Genomic DNA, 25,520 nt, shown 5'->3' with positions numbered 1-25,520 from the left:
CAGTTTTGAGCTGCAAACCCCCTTTAGCATTGGGTATATTATCACTGTTAGCACCGTTAGCACCATTAGCAGTGTCAACACAGCTAGTGGTGCTAACATAGTTAACAATGTTAAAGGGGTTTTGCAGCTCAAAATGAAGCCACTTACTCACTGAGGGTGGCCACTGCAGCAATGTTTTGGGACACCATTGGGACGGTGCTACCAGCAGTAATCATGAATGAGCAGCACCGCTAGCTAGCTCCCACCCGACATGGGAAGTGCGCACTGCAGCACTAAAGTTCGCTAACCAGTGGAGACCAAAGGGTGGGCAGTGTTTCTGCATGTTAACATGGTCACTAGCTGGCTGCCTCTGAGTAAAGCCACAGAAAGTCCAAGAAAATGCAAGACAACTACATCACAAAAGTTTACCACCTCTAATTGGATATCACTTTGAAATGAGGTGCTACAGCTCAGGAAGTCAAATTGGATTGACAGGAAAGGTCAAGTTATTTTTGACCCAAACCATGATGTTTCCTTAAACCTAACCAAACTTTAACCATAGCGTTGTCACATCGTAAGACAATTTTGAAAGCCAGAGACAAATAATGCCCTGCCAACTTGGGCATCAAATCAGAAAATGCTTTGTTGTGTCGCTCTAGAGGACATGGACGAATTGTGTATTTTGTTGTGTAATCTAGAGGACTTGTTGGCCAATAGGCCTACTGCTCAGCCATCGTTATGTCCAAATCTGTTTCCCCATCAATTTGTTTTCCCTTCCCTTACCCTGAGCTCAAGTACATCCCTATTCCCAACCTATTGTTTGCTGTTTTCCTTAATCTACCAAAGCCTGAACCACCATCTCTATGATGCCTTACTTACGCCTTAACTCCAACCTCAGAGGGTAAGATTCGTGACACATTACTGGAAGGGGAGGGAAACTCGACTCAAGGGCGCTTCAACACAAGCCATGCGGTAAAAAAGCTAGCAGATTAGCTTGCTAATGGGCCTTTTGATTCCCGCTCCTATTTAGCTTATTTGTCTTTGGATGTTCAGCCAAAAGGTTCATTTAGGCTCTAAACTGCTGCTGTCTCCTGTCAGACCACGGCACGTACACATTATTTATTCAACGTCAACACCCAACATATTTGGCTCTCTCCACTTTCTGCCATCTACGGTCATTACTGATAAGTTTGCAGTGTGAAACGACCCATTCATCCATTAATCATCTGCTCATCCATACATCTTGGGTATCTATCCATCATCGATCCATCCTCTCTTGTTATCGTCTGCTCCTCCCCTGCTTCCCCAACTCATCTCCCCCGGCCCTCTCCCCATCCATTCATCCAAATCTCAATCCCTCCATCCTTATATCGATCCGCACACAGACATTCATCTATCCTCTATGAATATATCTATCCAACCATCCACTCTTCCCTCCCTTTCTTCCTCCTTCCTTCATTCCTTCCTTCCTCCTTCCTGCCACATATCCTTATCCCAGTCTAAGGGCTTCTTCTACAGCAAGACTTAACACGCTCCACCACCTCCACTGTCCCTGCACGTGAGCGCACACACACAAAGGCACTCCCTACAGGATGCAGACGCAAAGACACATAGACATCCTTTTCACAGCTCCCTGAGCAACTCAAATGGCCCGGGAGAGACACTGTGCAGAGCAGCGAAAGAGAGAATAAAAGAGAGAGCGGGCCTGGGAGAAAGATTGAGGGATGCAGAGAGAAAAATTACAAGGCAACAAGGGCAACAATGATACAGAGAGAGGAAAATATGATGGTAAAGAAGAAGAAACCAAAAGACAAGGTGGTGAATAAAATAAGAAAACTGCATCTAAGAGCAACCTAAGTTTCTAACCATATTTATGTAACCTTAGACTATATGATAAACTTCATAGACTGTCTGAGATGTTTTATCAGGGGTAAGCTTACTGCTGATCCAAGGATGGTTAGATTGTTAGTACAAATACTTCTGTAGCAAAAAAAAAAAAAGCAAAACAAAATTTGATCTCTGCTTCCACTTGCAACTTTTCTTGCTTTTTCCGTCTCAATATAAAGTGCTGTTAATTTCATCCTCCATTCTGTGCTGAGCACCTTTCCCAGCCCCCCAAAATCCATTAGACTCGACAAAATATCAGTGTCATTCTGAAAATATGGTTGTTTTTCCTCCACATAGGAGGTGCTCATCTGACACCAGTCATATCTCCATCTCATAATTACGTGTAATGAAGCTCGAGGCATTGCTTTGCAGTCGCTCGCCATTATAATTCAAGAGCTCCTTTGATGTAATAAGATCAAAACGACTGCGCAGGCGGAATATCAGGATTCACGGCAACAACAACAATAGCAACAACTACATCAACAGGATATGAGTTCTCAGAGAACAATGGGGGAGTGTTTCACCTTGAGGGGTAAATAGCAATACAGGAGCAGCGAGCGCCACAGCAGTTTGAAGTGTATTAAAATAAAACAGAGAGAAAAGTGTCTGTCTGTACGTCTGCCCGCGCGCCCTTCATGTCAGGCTGTCTGTCTGCAGCTCGTCTGCCTGTGTGTAAATATTGAGGCAGCAGTATTAGGCCAAACACCATCAGCTCATCCATCAGCAGTGGTCACGCACAAGGTCAGCTTCCAGCGCCGTCGATACACATCTTAGCAGCTCAGCAGGAACACGCGCCCGTGGTGTCGCTCGCTCAAATCCAGTACATGACCTTTGTTGCATGTCGTCGGCCCACTTTCCTCTCACTCTCTCTGCCACCGAGCATCGATATGGAACCAGCAGCGATTTTCAAAGATGTGGTAGGGAGTATGATGCGGGAGGATTGAAATTGGTCAACAGATTGCTCTGAAAAAACGAGCAATCCCATGTAACTGGCAGTGGTGGCTTTATTGGCGCCCTCCGAGGCTGCAGTTTAAGGTTTGGAAAATTTTGAGGGGATGCAATGAAGATTACTTTGAAAACACTCGCTGATGGCTGGTATCAAAGTCTGCTTTGAAGGATTCAAAATGTGTTTTGCGTGTGGTTGTTTGTTTTTTGTCATTCTCTACAGGAAGACACCAAATGTGCTCACAAAAACACTTCCTGCCATTGAAATACAGAATCAAGGGAGGCCAGTGGACTCTGATGACTTGCAATTTGTGAGGAGGCATTTCAAGCAAGTCCCATTTATTTTCTTGATAGACGATACCAGGTGACAGCTGGAGCACTTTTACTTGGATGGGCATGAAACTCTCCCGGTTGAATCATCCGAACAAAAGAAGAACATTAGAAAATCTTTGTTTCTTAAAAAAAGAAAACATAATGTCAGATATTAACAACAACCACCGAAGTAAGGGACATCTGATTGCCAAGCTTCAGATTCTGTCACTTGCACGGCTAAAGCTAGACAGCATCCAGGTCCAGACCTCAAGATGTTTTCTGCTACCTTTTTTTTAACTACTTTAGCTGCTACCTTGGGCCATCACAAGTTGACGAGCACCCCAAACTCGGGACTGTTAGGTCTCACGGGGCTCAAACCCCTTATTTGGGACAAGTTTCTGGCAAAATGATGTATATGCAAATTGTACAGCGCAAAACAGTCATGCAAGTATAAAATCCTGCAGGGAGTATCCTGAAACAACGGGTGGAGAAGCAAAACAAGATTCTGGGGTTTGCTGCCATTCTATTTTAAAACATCACCCACAACATCCCCCAAAAAGACAAAAAAAACGTACTGCCCACTTCACAAATTGTCATCAAAAATAACTATTTTCCAGCACTTCATCATTAATTATCACTGCCTCACTTGTACATACAAAACTTCCCAAGTTCATAAGCTTTAACTTGAGCCTAAGATGACCTTTCTTTTCCCGAAAAATACACTTGCTTTGGCCTGAATTCTTCACTACACCTTGAATCAGAGAAATTTTAGTCACTAGCTTTCCAGATACTCTACTTGCCAGCAATGTGAACTTGGAAATGTTAAGTTTTGCAAAGTACCCTGAGGGCTTACCAGGCTCCTGGCCTAATAAATCTTTTTTTCAAAGTGAACATTTTAAGTTATTATTGTAGGAAAAGCGCAGGTGTTACTAATAAAATTAACAATGGCTTTGTTCTATTAAAGTGTCCCAGTGAGTCATGACAGTGTGAAAATGAGGCAGAATGAACCTGAAACTGAAGCAGCTGAATAAAAATCAGCCATCATCCATTTTATTATTTACACCTGTGCTTTTCCTGCTGTGACATGTCAACATTTCATCAATGAAAAAAGGCCAACACTTTGTTAAGAAAGCAGATTTTAACAATTCTGCAGCTTAACTGAATTCAGTGTCAGATTCTGGGTCAATTTCAGATGAATTCAACAACACCTCTTTTACCACCTAAAAAAATGTGAGGTCAGGTGATAGGTGCTGCTTTTGTGCCTACTCTGTGCCAACTTTGAAGGGCTCGGAGCTAGGTTACGCCTGGCATTGCTTATCGACCATAACCTGCCCCGAACCATAGCCTTCTAACCAGAAATCCTGAGTCTGGAGGTGACCTTGTTATAGTTGTTGTTTTTTAAGTATGTATTAGGCCTAAAATAGGACAGATGTAAAGCTCTGAGTAGCACTGCACTAAAACAATCTTTTTTTTCCTCCATTATCAGAATCAGAATAAAAAATACTTTATTGAACCATTCACATACAGTCTCTTTCAAAATAAATGCACTACATCAGCACAACAATTGATGTTTTTTGTTTCCTTCAACACCAAACACACATTGTTGGGTTTAGGAAAAAAACAACAGGGTCTAATGGGACATGAACACCGCTCTCTTGGGTGAAAGTTGAGGTTTGTTGGCCCCATCCTCTACCACTCCAGCCAACCCTACTAGGACTTTCAACGCCTTAACTTTCATTCATGTCCCGCCGCGTTTCCCCTGACACCACCGGGCACCGTTAACCTATAACGGCAACCAGCCGTGTATCAACGTTAAAGGACAACTATTTTCGTTGGTTTCTGACGCCTTAAAGGGAAATTTCGGTTTATTTCAACCCGTCTCCTATCGTCCTAAATTTGTTTCAAGTGACTAGTGACATAGAAATAATAGTTAGCATGTTAGCCGTTAGCCTAGATACAGCCGTAGCGTCAGATCTGTTAAAACTTAATTGAACGGGCATCCTTTCAAGTGCAAAGTTAGTCCACTAAACAAGCTTTTTTTCCACAAAGACCGCCTCATATCGTTAGGATAAATGTCAGAGAACATATAGAAAACGACATGTAAACGTGTTGTCTTACCTTACCGGTGTGCTGCCATGTTTGTTTACCATTTAGCTCTGCTTTCCAAAGCGCGGCCGAAATATATCTCGCGAGCTCTAGATAAAGCCCAGCTGGATACTACTCCAGGTGGAGGTGTCTCGTCCTCGGTCACATCCAGACCTTGAAAATAAGGCTGCAACCGGTCCCATTCCTTGCAACAGAGGCATTCCTCTTCTGTGGGCACTGGGGCACAGCATTCACAGGTACACCACCAATCTCCAGAGCTACGCAGCCTTGCAGCAGCCATTCCTCCTCTCTCGTCCTCTACCTGTTGCGCCTCTCTCTCTCTCCTCCTCCGTTCTTCAATTTCACGAAGCTCTTCGTCAGTGTATTCTGGCTCAAATAAATAAGGGCGGCCATCGCCTCTCGATGTGGAAAGCCTATATACTAACATTCCACATTTAGGTGGTCTTCAGAATTGTTGTCTTACCTTACCGTGTGTTTACCGTTTACCTCTGCTTCCCAAAGCACGGCCGAAATATCGCAAGAACAAGCAGCGATCTCATACCGTGTCTGAAATCTTGTGAGAACACGCCGCAGCGGCTGCAAGGCAGAACCGGACAGTAGCCTGAAAGGTTCATTCATTTATTTTATGAAAGATTTATAGAATAATGGCTGACTTTTTGCCAGACTTCGACTTTGTGGAGGAGGAATTTGATTTTGCAGAGTTTTATGGCCGCCCTTATTTATTTGAGCTATGTCACTAGTCACTTGAAACAAATTTAGGACGATAGGAGACGGGTTGAAATAAACCGAAATTTCCCTTTAAGTCGCTGTCCAAGTACCAAATTTTGCCGACTTTGGAATGAGACCAGGCTCGTACGGGCCTTTAGGCTTCTGACCAGCTTCCTCTCCATAGCAAAGATGGCCAAGGCTGATGGGTATTGTAGTATTTAGAGCCATCCACAATACCAAACCAACATTAAAAAAAACTTTTCTGAAAATAAGTTAAGGACAAAATAACACATTTTCTAAACTAATAAGTATCGCAGTCATACCTTTCAGTGATAAGTGTGTGCTACAGTACAGTGCAGTTCCACATATAGAGGCACAACAGCAGCCAGTGGATGTGCTTCCGCACTATGCGTGTCAGTATCACTCAGACTAAAGTACAAATAATCCAACTGTGTAAGGGTTCAATTTAAAGCCTCCACTGAGCTGTGGAGGAATATAGATTGAGTCAGCTTCTCCAACTCAAACAAAAAGATTTCACTTTCTACTGATTCCACTCTTCCACACTTTCTGCAGACTGTTTTGTGATGACAGCGTGAGCTGATACAGTATCATGGTTTTGCGCCCTTTCGGTGAGCCTCCAAAATGCTTTTACACGACACGCCACAATCTCAACTGGGTGAAAAACTCATGTTGTTTTAACAATAAAAAAACATCTAGGGTGGAAAATTGTAGTTTATAAGAAGGCTGCACAAAGTGAGCCTGCAGTGAGCCTGGTGCTGGTGAGGCGGCCTTTTGGAAAGAGATTACAGATGTATATGTGGCTTGGAATATGAGCACAAAACCCATGAACATGTTTGAGCCTGTTAGAAAAGACTGATGCAAGAAAATCTCTGTGTGAGAAAACACATTTCAGATGCAGATAAAGCACAGGCTAGGGAAGAAAGAGGAAGGGTCTACAACCCTCTACAGCACGAGCCACTCATTGACTTTAACATGATACCAGCAGCTAAGAGCAGTGCTCATATATCTAGACAACTACACACTTCCGTTACTCTATCTAAGCCATCAGAGATCAATTGACGAAGAGAGCAGCTCTGTCATGTCCAGATGTGCTGTGAAAGACCTTGTCATCAGCAGCAGCTCTCTAACATCCAGGCTGGGAGACTCTAACAGCCTCCTGCTCGCTCCTTGGACTCGTTCCAGTGTGAAATACACCTTACTGCACATTTTCCACTGCAAAAGTTGGTCTTTTTCCAAACCTTAATGTATTGACTGAACTTGAAGACTCCAGGTTGTGGAGAATTATGTGCAGTTTGCTGACAGCTTGTTGATGGACTGCTTTGGATTTCTTTCTTTTTTTTCAGCGCAGCAAACGGTGCCACATTTACAACCAAACAGCATAAGCAGACCAGGCACGATTTTCTCCTTATACAGTATTATTTATCACAACATCCCAGACGTTCCAGATGTTGAAACTTTTCATCTTTGACAGCACCAGTTAAATTAGATGTGATGCAGACAGAACATCTGGGACGGGCTTGTAGTTAGTGTTAAATCATTTTATTCACTCCTTTATTAAGTTTTCAGTAGAACACAGAGTCCAACTATCGCAAAGAAACTTGTGGACACTTTTGATCATGCCAAGTTTTAAGACCCTCCCTCTGAGATGACTGCTCACCATGACGACAGACAACCCTGATTATGCACGCAGTGTGAAGCTGGGCTTGCCCTGTGACTCACACTGTTTAGTACCTCGGCATTATTTGGTGTGTAAAACATATAACTGTATAATCATGAAGCATTCGAGGATATGAGAATTCTAATCGGATCATTTGCAAAGAATTAGAGCAATAGATGAAAATCGATGTGGAGAACTAAGAATAGAAGTACTTTCATCCTGTGTTGGTGTCCTGGAGGAAGCAGAGGTTGCGACAGAGTAATTAAAAATATCTGTTACTTACTTGAACTGAGCTGATCCATTTGTCTGACCTACGATAATGTGTATCACAGCACCGCAGCACACTGCCCTGAAATAAACTGAACATCTCCTAGTGAGGTTGACTGTCAATAGCACTGTAATTGTTTTGGGAGAGTTCAGCCACTGCAGGTATAAGCCCTGCAGCAGAAATATTACTTCTGCACCACTACAAAAAACACTGTTGCAATTTAACTACAGTGTCCTGGTGCAGGTTGATTGGCCTGTTGTTTTTCTGTTTGTACCTAAGTGGAATCTGCAGATAAGATGAAACAGCAGAGCTCGTAATGGTCATTAGGAATTAGGTTTGTAATGATCCACTGTTCTGGATCTTTAAACTTTAAAATTCCCATGGCACCTCTGTGTCACCATTTCCATACAAGTGCACCTATGTCCCAAACATTCAAAAAGTGCTAGTGGCCTATCACATGGAATATAACGGCAAGCAGCCAAAAAAAAGAAGATGAGGATATTTACTGATATCATCTCATATTGATTGCAGGGCCCAAATTAAATCAAAATGTTATTGTGGCAGAATTTGTGATATCAGCAAATACGGTATAATTGTCCAAAGAATCAATATCATCTCATATCATGATGAAACTGGTGATTTCCAACCCTATTATGAATCTGTGTAAATGTGTTGGTTTGAACACCACGGCTTGAAAAGATATACTCAGACAAACTTATATACATGTACAAAGACACAACCTGCAACTGACCATTTGCTAAACCCGATCCAGGAACAGAGCAGTAACCTAGAGCCACCTTCCAAAGGGCAAGGGGAACGTATTCAGCCAACAACATTTTGTGGGGCTTTAGATTAATACCTGTTCAGGACTGGAATATCCACGGTGGGTATATAGTAATAATAGTAGCCAGCCAAACTTGCTTCAGATAGCATTGTGTTTACCAAACTCAAAGATTATTCCCAATCCTCAAATTCTGTTCTCTTATACAAACGAGGCATGAAGCAGCAAGGTTTAAAACATTAACCATAAAGCTTAAATGTAACCAGTGCGTTGCTTGTCCAAGTATCTTTTCTCTACATTAAGATCTTAACCATCCATCCATCCATTTCCATTTCCATCCGCTAATCCAGGGCCGGGTCGCGGACGTATCAACCCAAGCAAAGCACCCAAGATCTCCCTCTCCCCAGCAACGTTTTCCAGCTCCTCCTGAAGGACACCGAGCCGTTCCCAGGCCAGATGAGATATGTAATTGGGTCTGCCCTGGGGCCTCCTACCAGTGGGACGTGCCCAGAACACCTCTAACAGGTGGCGCCCAGGAGGCATCCTGATCAGAAGCCTGAACCACCTCAATTGACCCCTTTCAACGCGTAGGAGCAGCGGCTCTACTCCGAGCTCCCTCCAGATGTCTGAGCTCCTCACCCTATCTCTAAGGTTGAGCCCAGCCACCCCACGGAGGAAACTTTGTATCTTCGGCCGCTTGTATCTGTGATCTCATTCTTTCGGTCACTACCCAGAGCTCATGACCATAGGTGAAGGTTGGGACGTAGATGGACCAGTAAATCGAAAGCTCTGCCTACTGGCTCAGCTCCGTCTTCACCACGGTGGTCCGGCGCAGCGCCTGCATCACTGCAGAAGCAGCACCAAACCACCGATCCATCTCACGCTCCATTCTACCCTCAGCCGAGAACAAGACCTCGCTTGAGGCAGTAACTAAACCATCTAAACCATCTGGGCGTTATTTTAACAAATTAAATGTAATTTTTTATAAATAATACTTACTTACTTTACTGTAATACCAGGGCTAACTAGCTCTGTCCTTAAATCCACAAATGATGCTGTTTCTTCAGTTTCTTCCGTCTGTGTGTTCAGTGGATCATCAGTTGCTGACTTCTTGTCTGGAACATGAAGCTTCAGCCCTTATAGGACAATATGATGCATGTAGCCATTGTGTGCATATTTAAAACTCTGATACAGGTAAGTTGTTGTGAATCAAATCCACTCTTAATAATAAAAAGTGAGTTTTATCCAATTTAAAGAGTTTTAATGTTAGCCCCAGAGAGATGATAAAATCAGCTTCCAACGATCATGGTTTCAGCTGGAAAAATTTGCTTTTGTTTACTTCTGTGTGAAATAAAGGACCCATTGTTTCAAAATCACAACAAATTTTTATTGGCAAAACTGCTGTTATGATTCTAGGACTTACAGCTAAAATACATGAGGTACAGGCACAACTCGTCATGTAGGAAAGAGGGAGCAGGGTTTTTCACCTGCTACACAGACTTCATGTTTGCAGCGCGTGGTTGTTGCCAGCTTCACTGTGTGCATATTGAGTTTTGCCAAGTGATATTACAGTTGGGTATGCAGGGTTTGGACGCGTAGGCTAAACTAACCGATTCTGAATTAATTAACTGGATTTTTTAAAATACAGGATGCACTGATTTCTTTTAATGTGAAATATAGAAATACACACAAAAAACTGTTCTGCCTCTTCACATTGCCTCTGGTACAATGAGGCATTAATGTTAATTCTTTTTAAACAGACTGTGCCTGTTTTTTTATATAGATCTACAGGATGTAGTTTTTGCCTGTTGCATAGAGAAAAAAAAAACCCCAGCAGCTTAAAGCTAGAGTTGATTTGCATGATGCCCGCAGAGGCATGGCTTCTGTAGCAGCTCCAGCTGATTATAATGGATGTGTGGGTGCTGCGTCCATGCCCTATGTAATTCGACCTTCATGGTGAACAAAGAATCCAAAAACATAGAAAATTCTTGATGAATTCAAGTAAAGGGAGGCTTCAGAGATGAGTTGCGCTCCTGGACAAGCGCATGCCTTTGAACTCTGCTTGCTCAGGCACGCTTCTTGTCCGCGTGTGAGACTATTTATGCGATAGTGTTTTAAATATTAAAGTTTTCATGAATTTCTCTGCCGAAAACCGGTGGATTGCCCCCTCTGGGTTGGGGGAGAGTTACTGCCTCAAGCGAGGGAGTTCAAGCATCTTGGGGTCTTGTTCGCGAGTGAGGGTAAAGCTTTCGGTTTACTGGTCCATCTAAGTCCCCACCCTCACCTATGGTCATGAGCTCTGGGTAGTGACCGAAAGAATGATGTCGCGTATACAAGCAGCCAAAATGAGTTTCCTTCGTGGGGTGGCTGGGCTCAGCCTTAGAGATAGGATAAGGAGCTCAGACATCCGGAGGGAGCTCGGAGTAGAGCCACTGCTCCTTTGTGTTGAAAGGGGTCAGCTGAGGTGGTTCGGCATCTGATCAAGATGACTCCTGAACACCTCTTGTTGAAGGTGTTTCAGGCACGTCCCACTGGTAGGAGGCCCCGAGGCAGACCCAGAACACGCTGGAGTGATTTCCCCATCTGGCCTGGGAACACCTTGGGATCCCCAGGAGGAGCTGAAAAGCATTGCTGGGGAGAGGGACGTCTGGGGTGCTTTGCTTGGCCTGCTGCCACCACGATCCCAACCTCGGATAAACAGATGAAAATGGATGGATGGAAGGATGGATGAAAATGCTGAGCCCTGTGATAGTCTGGCAACCTGTCCTGAGTGTACCCCACATCTCACCCAGTGTCAGCTGGGATAGGCTCCAGCCCCCCTGCTACCCTCAACAGGATAAGAGGTAAGACTTGGATTATACTTTACAAGTTGTGTGTGAGTTTATAAATAGATGTTTTGATATAGTTTTGCTGTTGTTAACCCCCCCAACTCAAGTTTATCAAGAGTTCTCTGCGTTTTTGGATTCTTCGTTCACTGTGGAGGCAAGCGAGAAAAGCAAACTTTTCTTTTCGAATTCAAGGTAACATGGAGTGAGTAATTCATATACAAGTGACTATTTTGTGGCTGAAATACCTCTTAAACAATGTCCTTAAGAAAACAGAGAGATAAAATGTAAAAATATGAGCCATCAACAGGTACAAAATTCATCAACAGAAGCACAAACAAAGCAGGAAAACGCAGATCCCCACTTTTTAGCACCCACTGCTTCTAAACTACCTTCCCTGCGTTCACCAGCAATTTCTCCTGAAGCACTTTCAAGACACTGTATTTTATTGACAGCTGAAAGCCAGAAAAGTACAATACCCCATTATCACAGAGAACAACCTGAACAATAGGAATGCAGCTCGGACTGATCTACAAGGTTCAGGGTCTAATGTCGGACTGATTTGGCACAATGGAACTACCTGAAAGCTTGTTTTGTGCAGACTCTATTGAAACACGTTGAATGGATTGCAAGTCAAGTCAGTGACCAAGGTGTGATGGCTGCATCCCCCCATGCAGAGAGAGGTGGTGGAGGCAGATAAAGAAATGAAAATGGCAACAAAGACATAAACAGAAAGAGTGGGCATATATAAAAGACAGCAACCTGGGGGAAGAGTGAGACTGACAAATTAGAGAGTGCGAAAAAGAAAAAGCGACAGAAAATCTATAGACTCAGAACCGAGATTGCGTGTGGCCCTTGTTGAAAGTGGCGTTGTACATAAAGGATAGCAGAGCCTTTTTATCTCACTGAGTTGTGGCAATGAAGAAGGAGGTCTGAAGATTGTATTTGTTGCCAGAGTGCAGGAGCTCCGTTCGCTTTCAACTCAAAGAACTCTCAAAGTGGATTTGCTTCAAAATGCTGAAAAACCAACAGCATGATGCACAGGCAACATACTGCAAAATAACTGTGACTAAATATCATAAAATTATATGGGAGTTGAACTGGAATCACACCGAGTGGGGAGAACCTTTTTGCAAAACCGCAATATTTGAATTTAAATGGACAATTTATTCCAATTTACAAACCAAATGAAGGGAAATTATTAAACCATAGTCACCGGTGAATGTTTTCTATTTCATTTCGAGTTGTCAAAATTGATGTTTGCTTCTAAACCTGAAGTCAAAATACCTTTTAACTGTGTTTCTGGAAAATTCAACATGTCAAAATTGATTTATCCGCGGGTGGGGGGGTTTTCCCACTGAAATGCACATTAGATGAGTATTGACTCTGGGGTTTGAATGACTGCACATGACTGTTTTGCAATCAGGTAACACACACGGCACACATGCAGAGATACCATTTCACATTCATGTCGCAGCTTCCAAGTGGTAAATTATTCATTATGTCCCTCAATGGTGGAAATGTCACAGGAATGTACTGCCACAGAGAAGACAAACACTGTGTCTCAGATAGCCTATGGCCATTGTATATGTCCAACCTTGTTGGCTCTGAAAATTTGTCGCAGGAAAATTCCCAAAAAGTTTTCCAAATATCTGAGAGTTTATCCTTTTCTTTGCTCTTTAATTTCATAAAGATCAATTCTATATGTATTCTGTTTGATCATGAATTATTATCTTTCCATAATTATGTACTACACTGTGCTGTCATGCTATAATTCCACTCCATTCACTGTATTCAATTAACTTACACACCAACAGCATAATTAACATCCCATCAACACAAACACCCACCGACCGTCTGCATGAGCTCTACCGAACCAGCCAATGGAGCGAGGCCACCGCTTGCTGCCATTGGACGATTTAGTAATCATCTTGGTGACAGCAGTTGGTGGGTGTGCGGACTGATATAGCAACAAGGACCACAAGCATTGCCACAGAAAGTGAGTCACATATGTGTTTCTGCATGTGTGTGTATGTGTGAAAAAGGTGTTGGTAAAAACACCATCTGATCTGCTATGGTCTCTGTTGGTAACATCCAACTTCAAAATCTTCCTCTCTCTTCTGCTCGCAGCACTTCAACACGCTTTTCACAGTTTGTACATGTTCCATCTTTTGCACCAAAATATTACTGTTGAAACTCCAGGACCTGGGACAGGAATAACACAGTTTTTCAAAATAGGACTTCTGAAGAAAAGGTTTAAATGTGAGAAATACCCTTATTTGTTTGTTTGTCAAGAGTTACTATAGATGAGAAGACTGGTGCCATCATGTCTGTAGGTTATTGGTGCATTCAATTTGCACTAGGAAGTCCGAATTTCCAAGTTCCCAGTCGGAAATTTCAACGGGAACGCCCTCTGAAGTCGGATTTCCAACTCAAAGTCAGAGAAATCTCACCAACCCTGACCTCAAAATCCAAGATGGCTGCTCAACAGAATAAAATAAGTAAGCTAACTAAGCTAACTGCTGGCACCGACCAGTCCAACAGGCAACAGGCCAAGTCTGTGTCACTCTTCATCCCCATCCTTTCCTTCAGTGCTCACCAGTGACAGTGAAAGTGAAAGCCAACCTCTGATTCACCCTTGTTTTGGAAAGAGTTTTGGCTGCTCGCCATTTTGCCTCACTATATTTGCATTTTTTCTGCGCTGTGTTCATGATTTTTGTAGCTTCCTGTGGGATGCATGCTACTTACATTCTGGCACCTGGTCACAACCTTTTTACAAAGTCCCAATCTCGTCCCAAACACAGAAAATAAAAAGAAATTGAGAAAATACAGCAGATCTCAGCAGATAAATACACCACCACACATTTCTAGTGAGTCATAAGTGATGATTGAGAGGGATTACTTCTGTATGTGTAAAATGCAATAGTTTCAAAATAAATCCCTTAAAAACATTGTAAATCTAAAACAAAATCCACTCTTATTTCCAGATTATTGGCAGTTTCACTGCAAACACACAAGTTGATTTATTTTGCTTTGTACACACACTTCATCCCAGAGTGTGAGAACCAAATCACATGATTACAGTACTTGAACCAATTCTCCAATCAGCTCCACACTGAGTCTGAGACACCTCAATTTAGGATCAGCCCTACAGCCTTTCAAATGTCACTGCAACAATTAGTCAATCAATTTAATTGGTCAACCGACTGAAAAGATTTCAACAATAAGAACTGCCCCTTTGCCCGGGCAAGTAAAATGCAACATTAGACTAGCAAATCCAGCAAATACAGACTGAAACACATCATTTTGTTTGAAGCTTTTGATGGCAGTATCTAAGGAGTGAGCCATCTCATATTCTTCTCACCTCTGTTGTTGTAAGTTTATGAGCTGAAATGCAAGCAAACACTTCAAATATCCTGAAAACAGGAGAGGATGTGGGTAAAACGGGGTATTTATTTCCTGACAATTAACTTTAGTCTTTGTTGTTCTTTGATATCCGCTAATAAAACAAATATGTATACGAGCAAGTAAAACCTGACTTTGGGCAAGTGCTAGAGGTCGAGCAATAGTGGATTCTTAATGACCAATATAATAACGATTGTTTGGAGCAGCTGATTAATCGGCAGATAACACCAGCCCCCTTCAGCCCCAGCTTCAGTAGGATCAAACTGTGCAACTGATATAAATCAAAGGATAATTACGTGGCTGCATTATCTCCAAGCGAGTAGGCTGACGCCAAACTGGTGAGTACGGTTAAAAAGTTTCTTATCCTTGTAATGTGTAGGTCTACAAAGAGCTTAAATGTGGCCTGCTCATAAATGACGGGACACAGAATAAAATCATTTTCATGTGGGACTTGATTCCCCGACTGCACTTTAACAGTGTAAGAACAGCATTAAAACTGTAAAAATCGAGCAAAGCAGATAATCACAGAGCAGCTTCGAGAGACAACTATTGACTGAAAACAGGTCTGTTAGGACATGAACGCCACTCGATTCAACCTTGCAGTAAAATAAGCTGCTCCCTGGAACAAAGTCACATTCTTTATCGCCACAAAAATGCAGTGATAATTGCTTTTTGAGAAAATTATATCTGATGTACTGTGAAATATGAGATCAAAAGTTTGTTGTACATTCATGGCTGGAGTGTACTGAGTGCCGGCCTCTCCTGGTATCCAAATAATAATGAGTTAACAGTCAATAGTAGATAATCAAAAATATTGGAGCCACATTCTGCCATTAAAGATAGTTCATATAAAGTCCCATCGCCCCCAATTAATCACCAAACTGATGAATCGTTCAACCTCTAGCAAGTACATTTCAAGTGAAAAAAACATCAGTGTTAAACCCTTAATGATTATTGACTTATTTAAAAATATTTGCCAAATGATCAGCAGTAAAAACAGTCATTACTGTAGCTGCAGCCCGACTTTCAAATGTCTGTGAGACAACTCACAAACACAGCACCCCAGTCTCTGTATTTTTACCACACTGAAATGAATAGAAAGCAATAGCTGCTGCAGGAAAGCAGAAAACAATTCTTTTAATTTAGTCAGTGCTGACTGATGTGGTGCTTTGAGCTGCGGACTGACAGGAAAACAAAAGGTAACCGTAAAGGAAACTAATAAGCCCAGCACACAGGAACACACTGCATTTCCTCTAATCTGGATCACAAACTGGCAGATTCTCACCTGGTGGGACTGATTATACTTGACACACGGTGACGTCAGCTGCGAGGCAGACGTATCTCTCACCTGGATCATTGATCTCCGCTCAGCTGCGGTGACATCACCTATCTCGCCAATTAACCCCGCTAATGAAGCAGGAGGAAAAACTGCTGTTAAGAGTTACAAAAGACATCAGTTCCACTACATAAGACACACTGACCGGCATTGTTTTCTGCTCTGCAAGGTCAACTATTAAGTGGAAGCTTACATGGCAAAAACAATTACCTCCAGCAGGGGGTTCACAGAGGAAAAAGGCTGTCTTTAATTTGTGGTCAATTAAATTGCTTTAAACAAAGAGGATTGTGGGCAGTGTGGTTTCCTGTGGGCAGCTGCAGCAGTGACACAAGAGCTTAATATCTTTATCATTACAAAGCGGAGAGTTGGTGTGGTGTGGAGACATGGATTTCACCATGTGGAGGCTTCTGTCTAAATGACTGCAACTATAACAGAGCTAACTGTGCATGGCCGAACTGTAACGTACAGTAGTGTTAGACCTCCAGCTCAGCTCGTGGTGGTATCAGCTGGCTTAGCTATTACAACAGTTAACAGAGCAAAACATGTTGTTGACTATGGCATAGCATTAGTTCCACTGCATTAGACACAATGACTATCACTGTGACAGCATCTCATTCACGAGCACACACACACACACACACACACACACACACACACACACACACACACTCGGAAACCCTCCCCTCGTCTTCATCTACTGAAACACACAGCATCCACATTTACAGCACAATGGTGTGTTTCATGTATGTACAGCACATGTGGCAATCTCACTGGCATTGTGCCGCAGACATGTTGGCTTTTTTAAATGAAAATATGCATAGCAACGTCCCATTTCACAGCACAATGGACTTTTTACAAGCACACAACGAGGGTCATTAATATCATATGGTAAGTTCGGTGATTTTCATATGCTCTGGAAAAATACACATGCACATAGACACACACACACCGTAACAGTGTCCTATTCAACATGACAATAGGTCTTCAGTTTGCACACACTTACTGTACATGACTCCATGAGCTGAGAATGCTACAGCACAAGCACATCTGCTCATGTTTAATGCATCTGTGCACATGCACATTCAATGTCCCATTCTGCACCACAGTGCGTCTTCAGTCTCCTCTGTAAGACTGTTGCATTAAAAGGAAAGCAGGATTTATTTTGTGGTGAGTGGTGCCACTTTTCCTCAACCTCCCTACTCTGTTTCTACTTGAGGTACCGATGTCCTTCATTCCCCAGGGTCTCCAGAGAGTCCTGCCTGCAGCTGTTACTGATACTTTGTACAGTAATAATGCTCCTTTGAGTATGTGTAGTCAAGGCAAGGAGCTTAATAATGACAGCAATCAAAACATCAAACCTTTGTATTCTTTACATAAATTTTGGGTCATAGTAGTAGGTTTAAAAGTAAAGCATTTTCCTAAAGACTCAAAAAAAAAGTAATCCCTGTCAATCATCAGCTATGCCCCACCATACACTAGAAGTGTGTGGTGGTGTATGTATCTGCAGAGACTCTGCCTTGTGCCTGTGCGATATCTAAAGAATTAAAGCCCCAGGAATTATTACGTTTAGGCAAGTAAAGTTATGTAGGTTAGGTTTAGGAAAAGAAACATGGTGACGACGTACCTCAGGGGCCTATGTCTACACGTCTGCGTCTTTTTCTCAGCAGCAGGGTCTTTTTTTCAGTTGTTCCTAATGAGGAGAGAGCGTATGGGACTGCATGCACCCAAAGAAAAAGCACCACACCCAGTGTCTTTTTTCAGAGCGCTCCTGCTTTTTTGTGCGGCCGCTCTGAGCGTTTTTTGGTTAAAAATCTTTGAACTTCTCAGAAAGGCACTGGTGACATCACTGCCACTTCTTTAGCTAGGCTACGGTCATAACAAAGACAGTAACGCGGGAGCAGATGGGCTGGCGAACACTCAGTGTTGTAGGTGAGTGATGTGCTTTTATCACTGTACTGTTGTGAGCTTGTTGTTGACTGTCAAGACAATGTCCTGTTAAGGTAGCATTTAGGGCTGCCACTAACGATTATTTTCATTGTCGACTAATCTGTCAATTATTTCTTCGATTAGTCGACTAATCATTTCATCGAAAAATGTGTTAAAATGTTGAAAAATGTCAGTCTGTCTCGCCCAAACCCCAAAATTACGTCATCTAATGTCTTGTTTCGTACTCACACCAAAGGGTTTTAGTTCACTGTCACGGGAGAGTGTGTAAAGCTGCCAATATCTGAACGTAAGAAGCTGCAGTAAGAGTATTTTGGGGTATTTTTATAGTACTTTTCTATGAAAAACGACTCAAACCGATTAGTCGATTACTAAAATAGTCACCGATTATTTTAATAGTCGATTAGTCATCGATTAGTCGACTAATCATGACAGCCCTAGTAGCATTACATTTGCTACTAAGCTAACATTAATGTCAAGATATGGATGTTATAGAGACAAAACCCAAGTGTAGCACATCATTTTAAGGGATAAACTGTAGTGCTCCCCAGCACCCTGCCACCGCTTTTCTGCCAAAGAAAAACACTATGTGGACACGGGTTCCTGAAGTTACTCAAAGTACACGTGGTTTCAGATGGGACACAAACGCCAGGCTCCTGAGGCAAAGTCCTGTGTTGTTTGACCACCATCGTCACCATCCACCACCACAACCTGCCTCATTCACAGACCGTTGGTCTTTATGCTACTTCCTTCTCTACTCCGTCAGTGTATTGGTCACGTAATCACATCCTTCCTGTGAGTTATACACGAATTACTGGGTCGTTATTATGTGGGTAACATACGAATTGTAGTACATTACTTTTTCATAGTTATATGTACAAAAACATTTTCAGATTTTCTTCTTATTTTGCTATGTTTGAGGCATTTCTGAGTGTGTGACCCCCAGCTAATAACTGTGCAGGTGAGGTTGGAGCTTTCTAAAAAGGTAGCGATCAGGTTGCAGCAGAAGGCTTTCAAGAGAAAGCAACAAAAACTGCAGACACAATAGTGACAACATGCAAATATAGCAGCAAGGCCAAACACCAGCAGCCAAAGCTTCTTCCAAACAGAGTGAATATGGCTGGCGTTTAAAAAGAGGATGAAGAGCAGCGCAGAGTGGGCCTTTTTTCTGTTGAACAGGTAGATGCCGGCCGTTAGCTTAACTTGCTAAAGTAATAGCTTTTTTCCATCATAACAACATGTAACGTTCCTACAACAGTACAGTCTCTTGGAATGTATGTACAAGTCATGTAGCGGGATAGAGGCCGAGTTTGACTGTTGTGTTTACAGACAGTAAGCTGTAATTCTTGTGCAGAATACCTTTAATATAAAAGTGTTGCTCATACTGGCAAACCCAGAGAGATTTACCACAAAACTCTGCAGTTAAGTGTTTTAGCATCTATCCAGGGCTTGANGTCCCTAACTGCGGGGAGAACGGAGCAGGCTTCCCTGGGGGTCCGCCGCTTTTCCCGGTCCCTCTTCTCTGCCACACTTTGACTTATTCCCACCCAGCCGACAGCCTGGCCGTGGAGAACGGTCCCTAACTGCGGGGAAAACGGAGCAGGCTTCCCCGGAGGTCCGCCGCTTTTCCCGGTCCCTCGTCTCCACCACACTTTGACTTATTTCCACCCAGCCGACAGCCTGGCCGTGGAGAACAGTCCCTAACTGCATCAATAAGTGATTAACATAGGGTGGATCAAAATAAAATAAATAAATTAAATAAAAATCAATCAGCCACCCCCATCCCACAAGTAAAGAACAGTCCCTAAAGTGCGGTGAGGTTTGTGGGCCATTACCTGCGTCAAAGAGAGAAATGTGAACAGCTCGTTTCTCCTCTGACACGCCACATACCTGTGTGCTGCCTCGGCTCGGTTGTCCAGGTACTACTGGGCAGTCACGACACCAACGAAAGAGGAAATTACTGGACCTGGAGTTGGACTTTTCTGTCGCTGGTAAGCCGTTATCTTGCGCCGCAGAGCACTATGAGCCTCCGCCGTATTCCTGTCTGTGACCCCCGTTCAACCCACAACCGCCAGGATTCGCCTTTCCTTTCTGCTGCTGGTTGAAACGTGATAATAGGGGCGCCCCAGCGCCCACTCCACTAACTTGATGTGGGAATGAGCGGTAGTCTAGAAAACTGGCGAGTTTTTTTTTGTTTGTTTGTTTGCTTGTTTTTTGGAGGGCGCTCGTGCGCCCTCACATAGATTGCGTCCTGGGCGGTCGCCCACATTGCCCATAGCAAAAACCGTCCCTGCCTCTGCCACACTTTGACTTATTTCCACGCTGCCGACAGTGGGACTTATATTCATTGTGCCAACAGTGGCTTGGAAAACCGCCCATAACCGTGTCACACGGGGAAGAGGGAAGGCGCCTGGAGTTCCTCCAACATTTGCAGTTAGATTATCATATTTTTTTATTGACAGAAATATAGGCTGCTTCGGCTGATTTAAATATTTTTAAATCTAAATATTTTTTACAGTTCGCACACACCTATTTTTAGTCGCAAATGCGAGTGAAACGCTCGCACTGTCGAGCCCTGCTATCAGCTCATTGTTTTGGTTTTAGGGCCTGTAACTCTGTTGTTTGGTTTGTTCTCACCGCTCGTATCAGTGTCGTTTCCTGTTGCAGCTTTTTTCAACAAACAATTTCTGCTATACCAACTGTACACTACCTGCTCAGCCACAAACAACAAACAAAAGTTAGCGACAAGCTGGTGAACATAGTGGGGCATTTAGCAACTCCAGACTTAGGTTTTGCTAACATGTTTGCATATCAACTTCATTGGGTCATAATATGTCAATTCAAGTTCCTCTTTATTTTCCTGGGATGGATTGCTAATAAAATCTTTTGTGCTTTAGTTGTCCTGACAGAAGAGCATCTACATTTGTCCATTTCTGCTTGGTAAACAAAAAGGACCAATCAACCTGATGTTTGCTGCATTATATCATTGTTAAGAGTTCCAGGTAGCATTTCCCTTGTGATGTGACGGATTCACAAGACCGAACTAATGACAGCACTCGTGTTCCTACTTGCACACCCTCACACATATGCACACACACACCTACACAGCCATTACCTTCTCCTCCCCATTGTCTTCCCTGGCAGCAGTTCCCATTGACACAGATGGTGACAAGAGAATGAGGTACAACGAGAGACAGAGACACACAGAGGGAGTTGATTCCATGAGTTTATATCAGCTCTGTTCCTCCCTTCCTCTGTCCATACATTTTTCCCCATCAATCACATGTACCTGCTCCATACGTCTATCCGTCCGCCATCCAGCCATCCATCCCTCCTTTACCATCTATCAACCCCAGCCGCCGTCTATCCATCAAGGTTCTATATGGACTCTTAGTACCGTCTTAGAGCTCCAACCAGCAGCTATTCATCCTCTCAATCCACCCATTTGTCAGTCTGTCCCTGAAACCAGATCCTGGCTTGTATCATGACCTTTTAAGCACCTATTAACTTCTGATATGTGACCTTTCAGTCATCCATCTTTTCCCCTCCATCCATCCATCCATCCACTCATCCCCTGCCCCTTGTCTCGTCACAAGGTAAAGCTGTGCAGATTCCTTGTATATTTTTTTGTTGAACTCTTAGTGATTTAATTCACCCCCTTCTCAGGATCAATAGCAAAATGAACACTTACCAGCTGCATGCCACAGATGAAGGCCAAGGTGCACCTGCCACTACAGCACCCCATGATGTCCTCCTCCTCCCTCTCTCTCTCCAGCGATCCACGTGGAGACGAAACTCTGGGTAAAACTCCCAAATCCTCCAGCTGGAACCTTCGAAATCCAAAAAGCCCCCCGGAGGGCCGTCTGGCTGGCTGGCAGCCCAGGTGGAGGCTCTCGCTGCTCGGCCTCGGCGAACAGAGTGCAGCCCCTGTACTCGCTGGAGCTCGGGGGAATAGAAAAAGGGGCCACTACTTCATTGAAATGGCTCGGGTGCTGACAGGCAAACAGCCTGAAACGTGGTCCTTTGGATTTTCAACACACATGGGGTCAGGGATCAAAGGATGGACGGTGGGCCTTGGGGATAATTCAAGTCCACGAATTGTTCTTGGTGTATCCAGGAAGCTTGTGGGGGGGAAACCTTGAAGGTAGTGTCTGATCAATCAGGTGCTGTGGTGCATTTTGATTGATTGGGAAGGATTAATTTCTGATCATGTAAATGCCTTCACCAATGAAGCAAAGGTTACAGTGACCCTCCAGCTATGTCCAGAAAGGGGCAACTTGTCCAAGCATCATCTACTGGACCACAAAGTCTCCAATCACGTCGATTAGTCGCATCCTTGTCACAGATCTAGCACGGTACAGTAGCCACTTAGAGGAGCAGAGATGGTGAGATTAGATGGATATATTCCCCCAGATTAAAGCCTCTTTTGTTTAATAATCCGATTAAGCGCCACTTGGATTTGGCTGATTGAAACAGCCTAATTTGTTTTAGGGTGGAGAAGACAAGTGAAAGTGGTCTCTGCCTCCTGGATCCTGCCTCCTCTCACAGACCTGCTCCTCTCCTCTCCTCTCCTCTCCTCTCAGGGGAAGTAACGGGCATGTAGCGGCAACATCCTCTCATTCACACCGGAACCAACACACAACGTGTTTTATCCCCACAAAACAACGGTTGTAATTCGGTATCTTTGTGTCCTCTCTCTGAATGTGGTGTTTTATCCACTCAGGAGACGCTGAGTAAAATTGTTGCTAGGATGTTGTGATATGTCACCAGCCCCTGGACGCTGATTTCGGCGTCTCTGTCGGATAACAAGTCCTCCTCCTCCGGTTCAGCTCCTCCACAACACCGCCGCCGTCCTGTCAGCCGTTACTCGGTTCATTCACCGCCTCCTCCGTTACAGGAAATAAATCTTCTGAGACGTTAAATTAAAATAAAGACATGAAAGCGTGTCCACATTCCGGCTGGACAGGGACAGGGTGAGATTTCGGGTCGAGGTAAGTCTCCTGACGTAACGTGCGCGAGGCGCTGTGAGCGGAATAACGGTTAAGTTTAGTTTGTCGTGTCCCGGTTGTCTTCAAGGAGCGGAGAGGGGAGACAATGGGAACCGGGATGGACCAACGGACCGAGAGAGACAGCCGAGAGGAGCGTCTCTCGCCTGCCATCTGTCAAGTCAAACACCGCGCAACAACACGGCTTTTCCGGTTAGGGTTTTCAAAATAAAAGCCCATATGTTCCTGACTTGGGAATGAACCTGCAGCTTTATTGTTAGCTCCTCATTAACAGAGCTCTCAAAAATTATCCAATCACTTTCACATACATAATTTACACTGCAATTTTTTGTGGAATCAGGTAGGTGCTGATTTTAGTTGCTGATGCTTTAACACAGTGGTTCCCAACTGGTGGGTTGTGGTCCAAAAGTGGGTCGCTGGATATTTTGAATGGACCATAATTAACTTGCAAAACATGTCATGTTTGTATAAAACACTTTATTTCAAAGCACAGTAAATTTCTGGCACGTTGTTTCCTGCTGTAGAGTGAGTGACAAAGGGACAGCTAACTCAAGTATGACGCTGAAAATATTAAACTGCATGGACACTGAACTAATGACTACGGAAAAATCTGGACCCCGTGGCTGGTCCAGTTGGGAACCACTGCCTTAACATACAAGCAAGGCTGGTTATCAAAATTGAGATCCCAGTACCAATGTACCACAAGAGTTTACTAAACTGGTACCAGTGTAAGGGTCCAGACGATGAATACCTTTGGAGGCGATCTCCGTTTATTCCTGACAACTCTGACAGCAAGAGGTAAAAACAAAATCCTCCGTCAATTCCAACCATATAAACTAAAACAACAACAATAACTTTATTTATATAGCACAATTCATGCATGAAATGTAACACAAATTGCTGAACATAAGAGACAATCAAAGCATTTATGATTGAAAAAAAGGGAAAAAGATTATTTAAAAAAGTACGATAAAAAGAAATAGAATAAAGTAAAATTCAGTTAAATGTGTTAAAATGTTGGTGATTACAAAATATATTCTTTTCGGTAACAAAAATAAATAAATAATCAACCTATAGATATAACATTTATTCTGTTGCTTTGCGTCTTTTAGTCATACAGGATACTTTTTGGGTTGGGGGGGTTGATTTTTTTTTTTTTTTGAGGGTTGAAATGGAAAAGTTATACAACCAGTAGTGTAACGAATTACTCTACCTAAGTACAGTAAGTAAAGCATTTAACATTCCTTTTGAAAAGAGTAACAAGTAACAAGTAATCTATTATATTTTTTGAGTTAGGAGCCCAACACTGGACCCCAATAAAGTACATCATTTGATACATTTTTTTTGACAGAGTTTAAGTTATTAAAATAATTGTCAAATAGGTGTACAAAACTGTACGCGCTAAACTGCCAACTTTGTCAAATACACCACTCTCGACTTCACCACACCACAGACTGTAAGGTGTAAAGCTGCTGAGGTTGCGGACCTATCACACCAATTAAATAAAAAAATGCTGTAATTGACTGCAAGGAAAAGCATACAAATAGTTATTTTGGGGGGAACAAAAAGGATCAGATGCAGGTATCAGTTGACTGGAGAAGTTTTGATACTACATGGTACTGGTTTATCCTAGTCCATACTGTAAAGATATCAATAGGTACCCAGTCCTACACACAACAGGCTGTCTCAGAAATATTTTTACTCCACCACTTTCTCATTGCCTCAGCTGACCCTAGAAGTACGCACTGGTCCACTGGGTTGCTGTAACAAAGACCTAATCTGGGACCCAAGCTGGGCTGGCTGCAGTACACTTTACTGAGTCTAATTGGGTCTGGGCTCGGTCCCCTTTTACTGCAGCAGGTTTCTGGCCTAAATGTGCCAGTAAAGCCATTAAAGACCAGAGAGAATGGTCCCTATATCAAAGGGTAATCTTTACTTGTTTAGTTTGACTCTATTTGGACCAGGTCTGATTGCCCTCTGGTCTCTTTAAGATTGGGCTTCTCTCTTTTGAAATTAACTTGTGCACCTCAGACTCATCAGGTTTTCTGCTTGAGTTCAGCATTTTTGGACCTTTGATTACTTTGTTGCTCCAACATCTCTAATCCAAACTGCCCAAATTGGTCTGGCTACATGCACTGGAGCTGTGCACTAAGTTTGTGCTGGATTGTGCACCTTGCTAGAAATCATAGGCTTTTAGATTGTATAGGGGGTAACAGGGGACACCTCAGTGCAGTTTAGCCTATGCAGTCTTTATTTGTGGAATATTTTCACCAAATTTGATCCTCTGAATGTACAGCAAGGACATGAACTAAACATTCAGTGACAAAAACAGTGTTGCTT

General features: G+C 43.1%; 1 protein-coding gene across 1 annotated transcript in view; it reads right to left on the bottom strand.

Moving 5' to 3' along the window:
- LOC126398535 (sodium/potassium-transporting ATPase subunit beta-1-interacting protein 2-like) overlaps nt 1-23,316 on the bottom strand; it is a 94,179-nt gene extending 70,863 nt beyond the window's left edge. Inside the window, exon 1 of the mRNA XM_050057963.1 lies at nt 21,866-23,316. Within this exon, the coding sequence (XP_049913920.1) occupies nt 21,866-21,919 (54 nt within the window). The 5' untranslated portion in view covers nt 21,920-23,316. The remainder of the gene's footprint in view (nt 1-21,865) is intronic.
- Nucleotides 23,317-25,520: the final 2,204 nt, after the last annotated feature.

Source organism: Epinephelus moara, chromosome 12 (assembly GCF_006386435.1).
Source record: "Epinephelus moara isolate mb chromosome 12, YSFRI_EMoa_1.0, whole genome shotgun sequence".
Taxonomy (NCBI): Eukaryota; Metazoa; Chordata; class Actinopteri; order Perciformes; family Serranidae; genus Epinephelus; species Epinephelus moara.
Note: the sequence above shows the minus strand (reverse complement) of the source record. Positions and strands in the feature narration are given on the sequence as shown.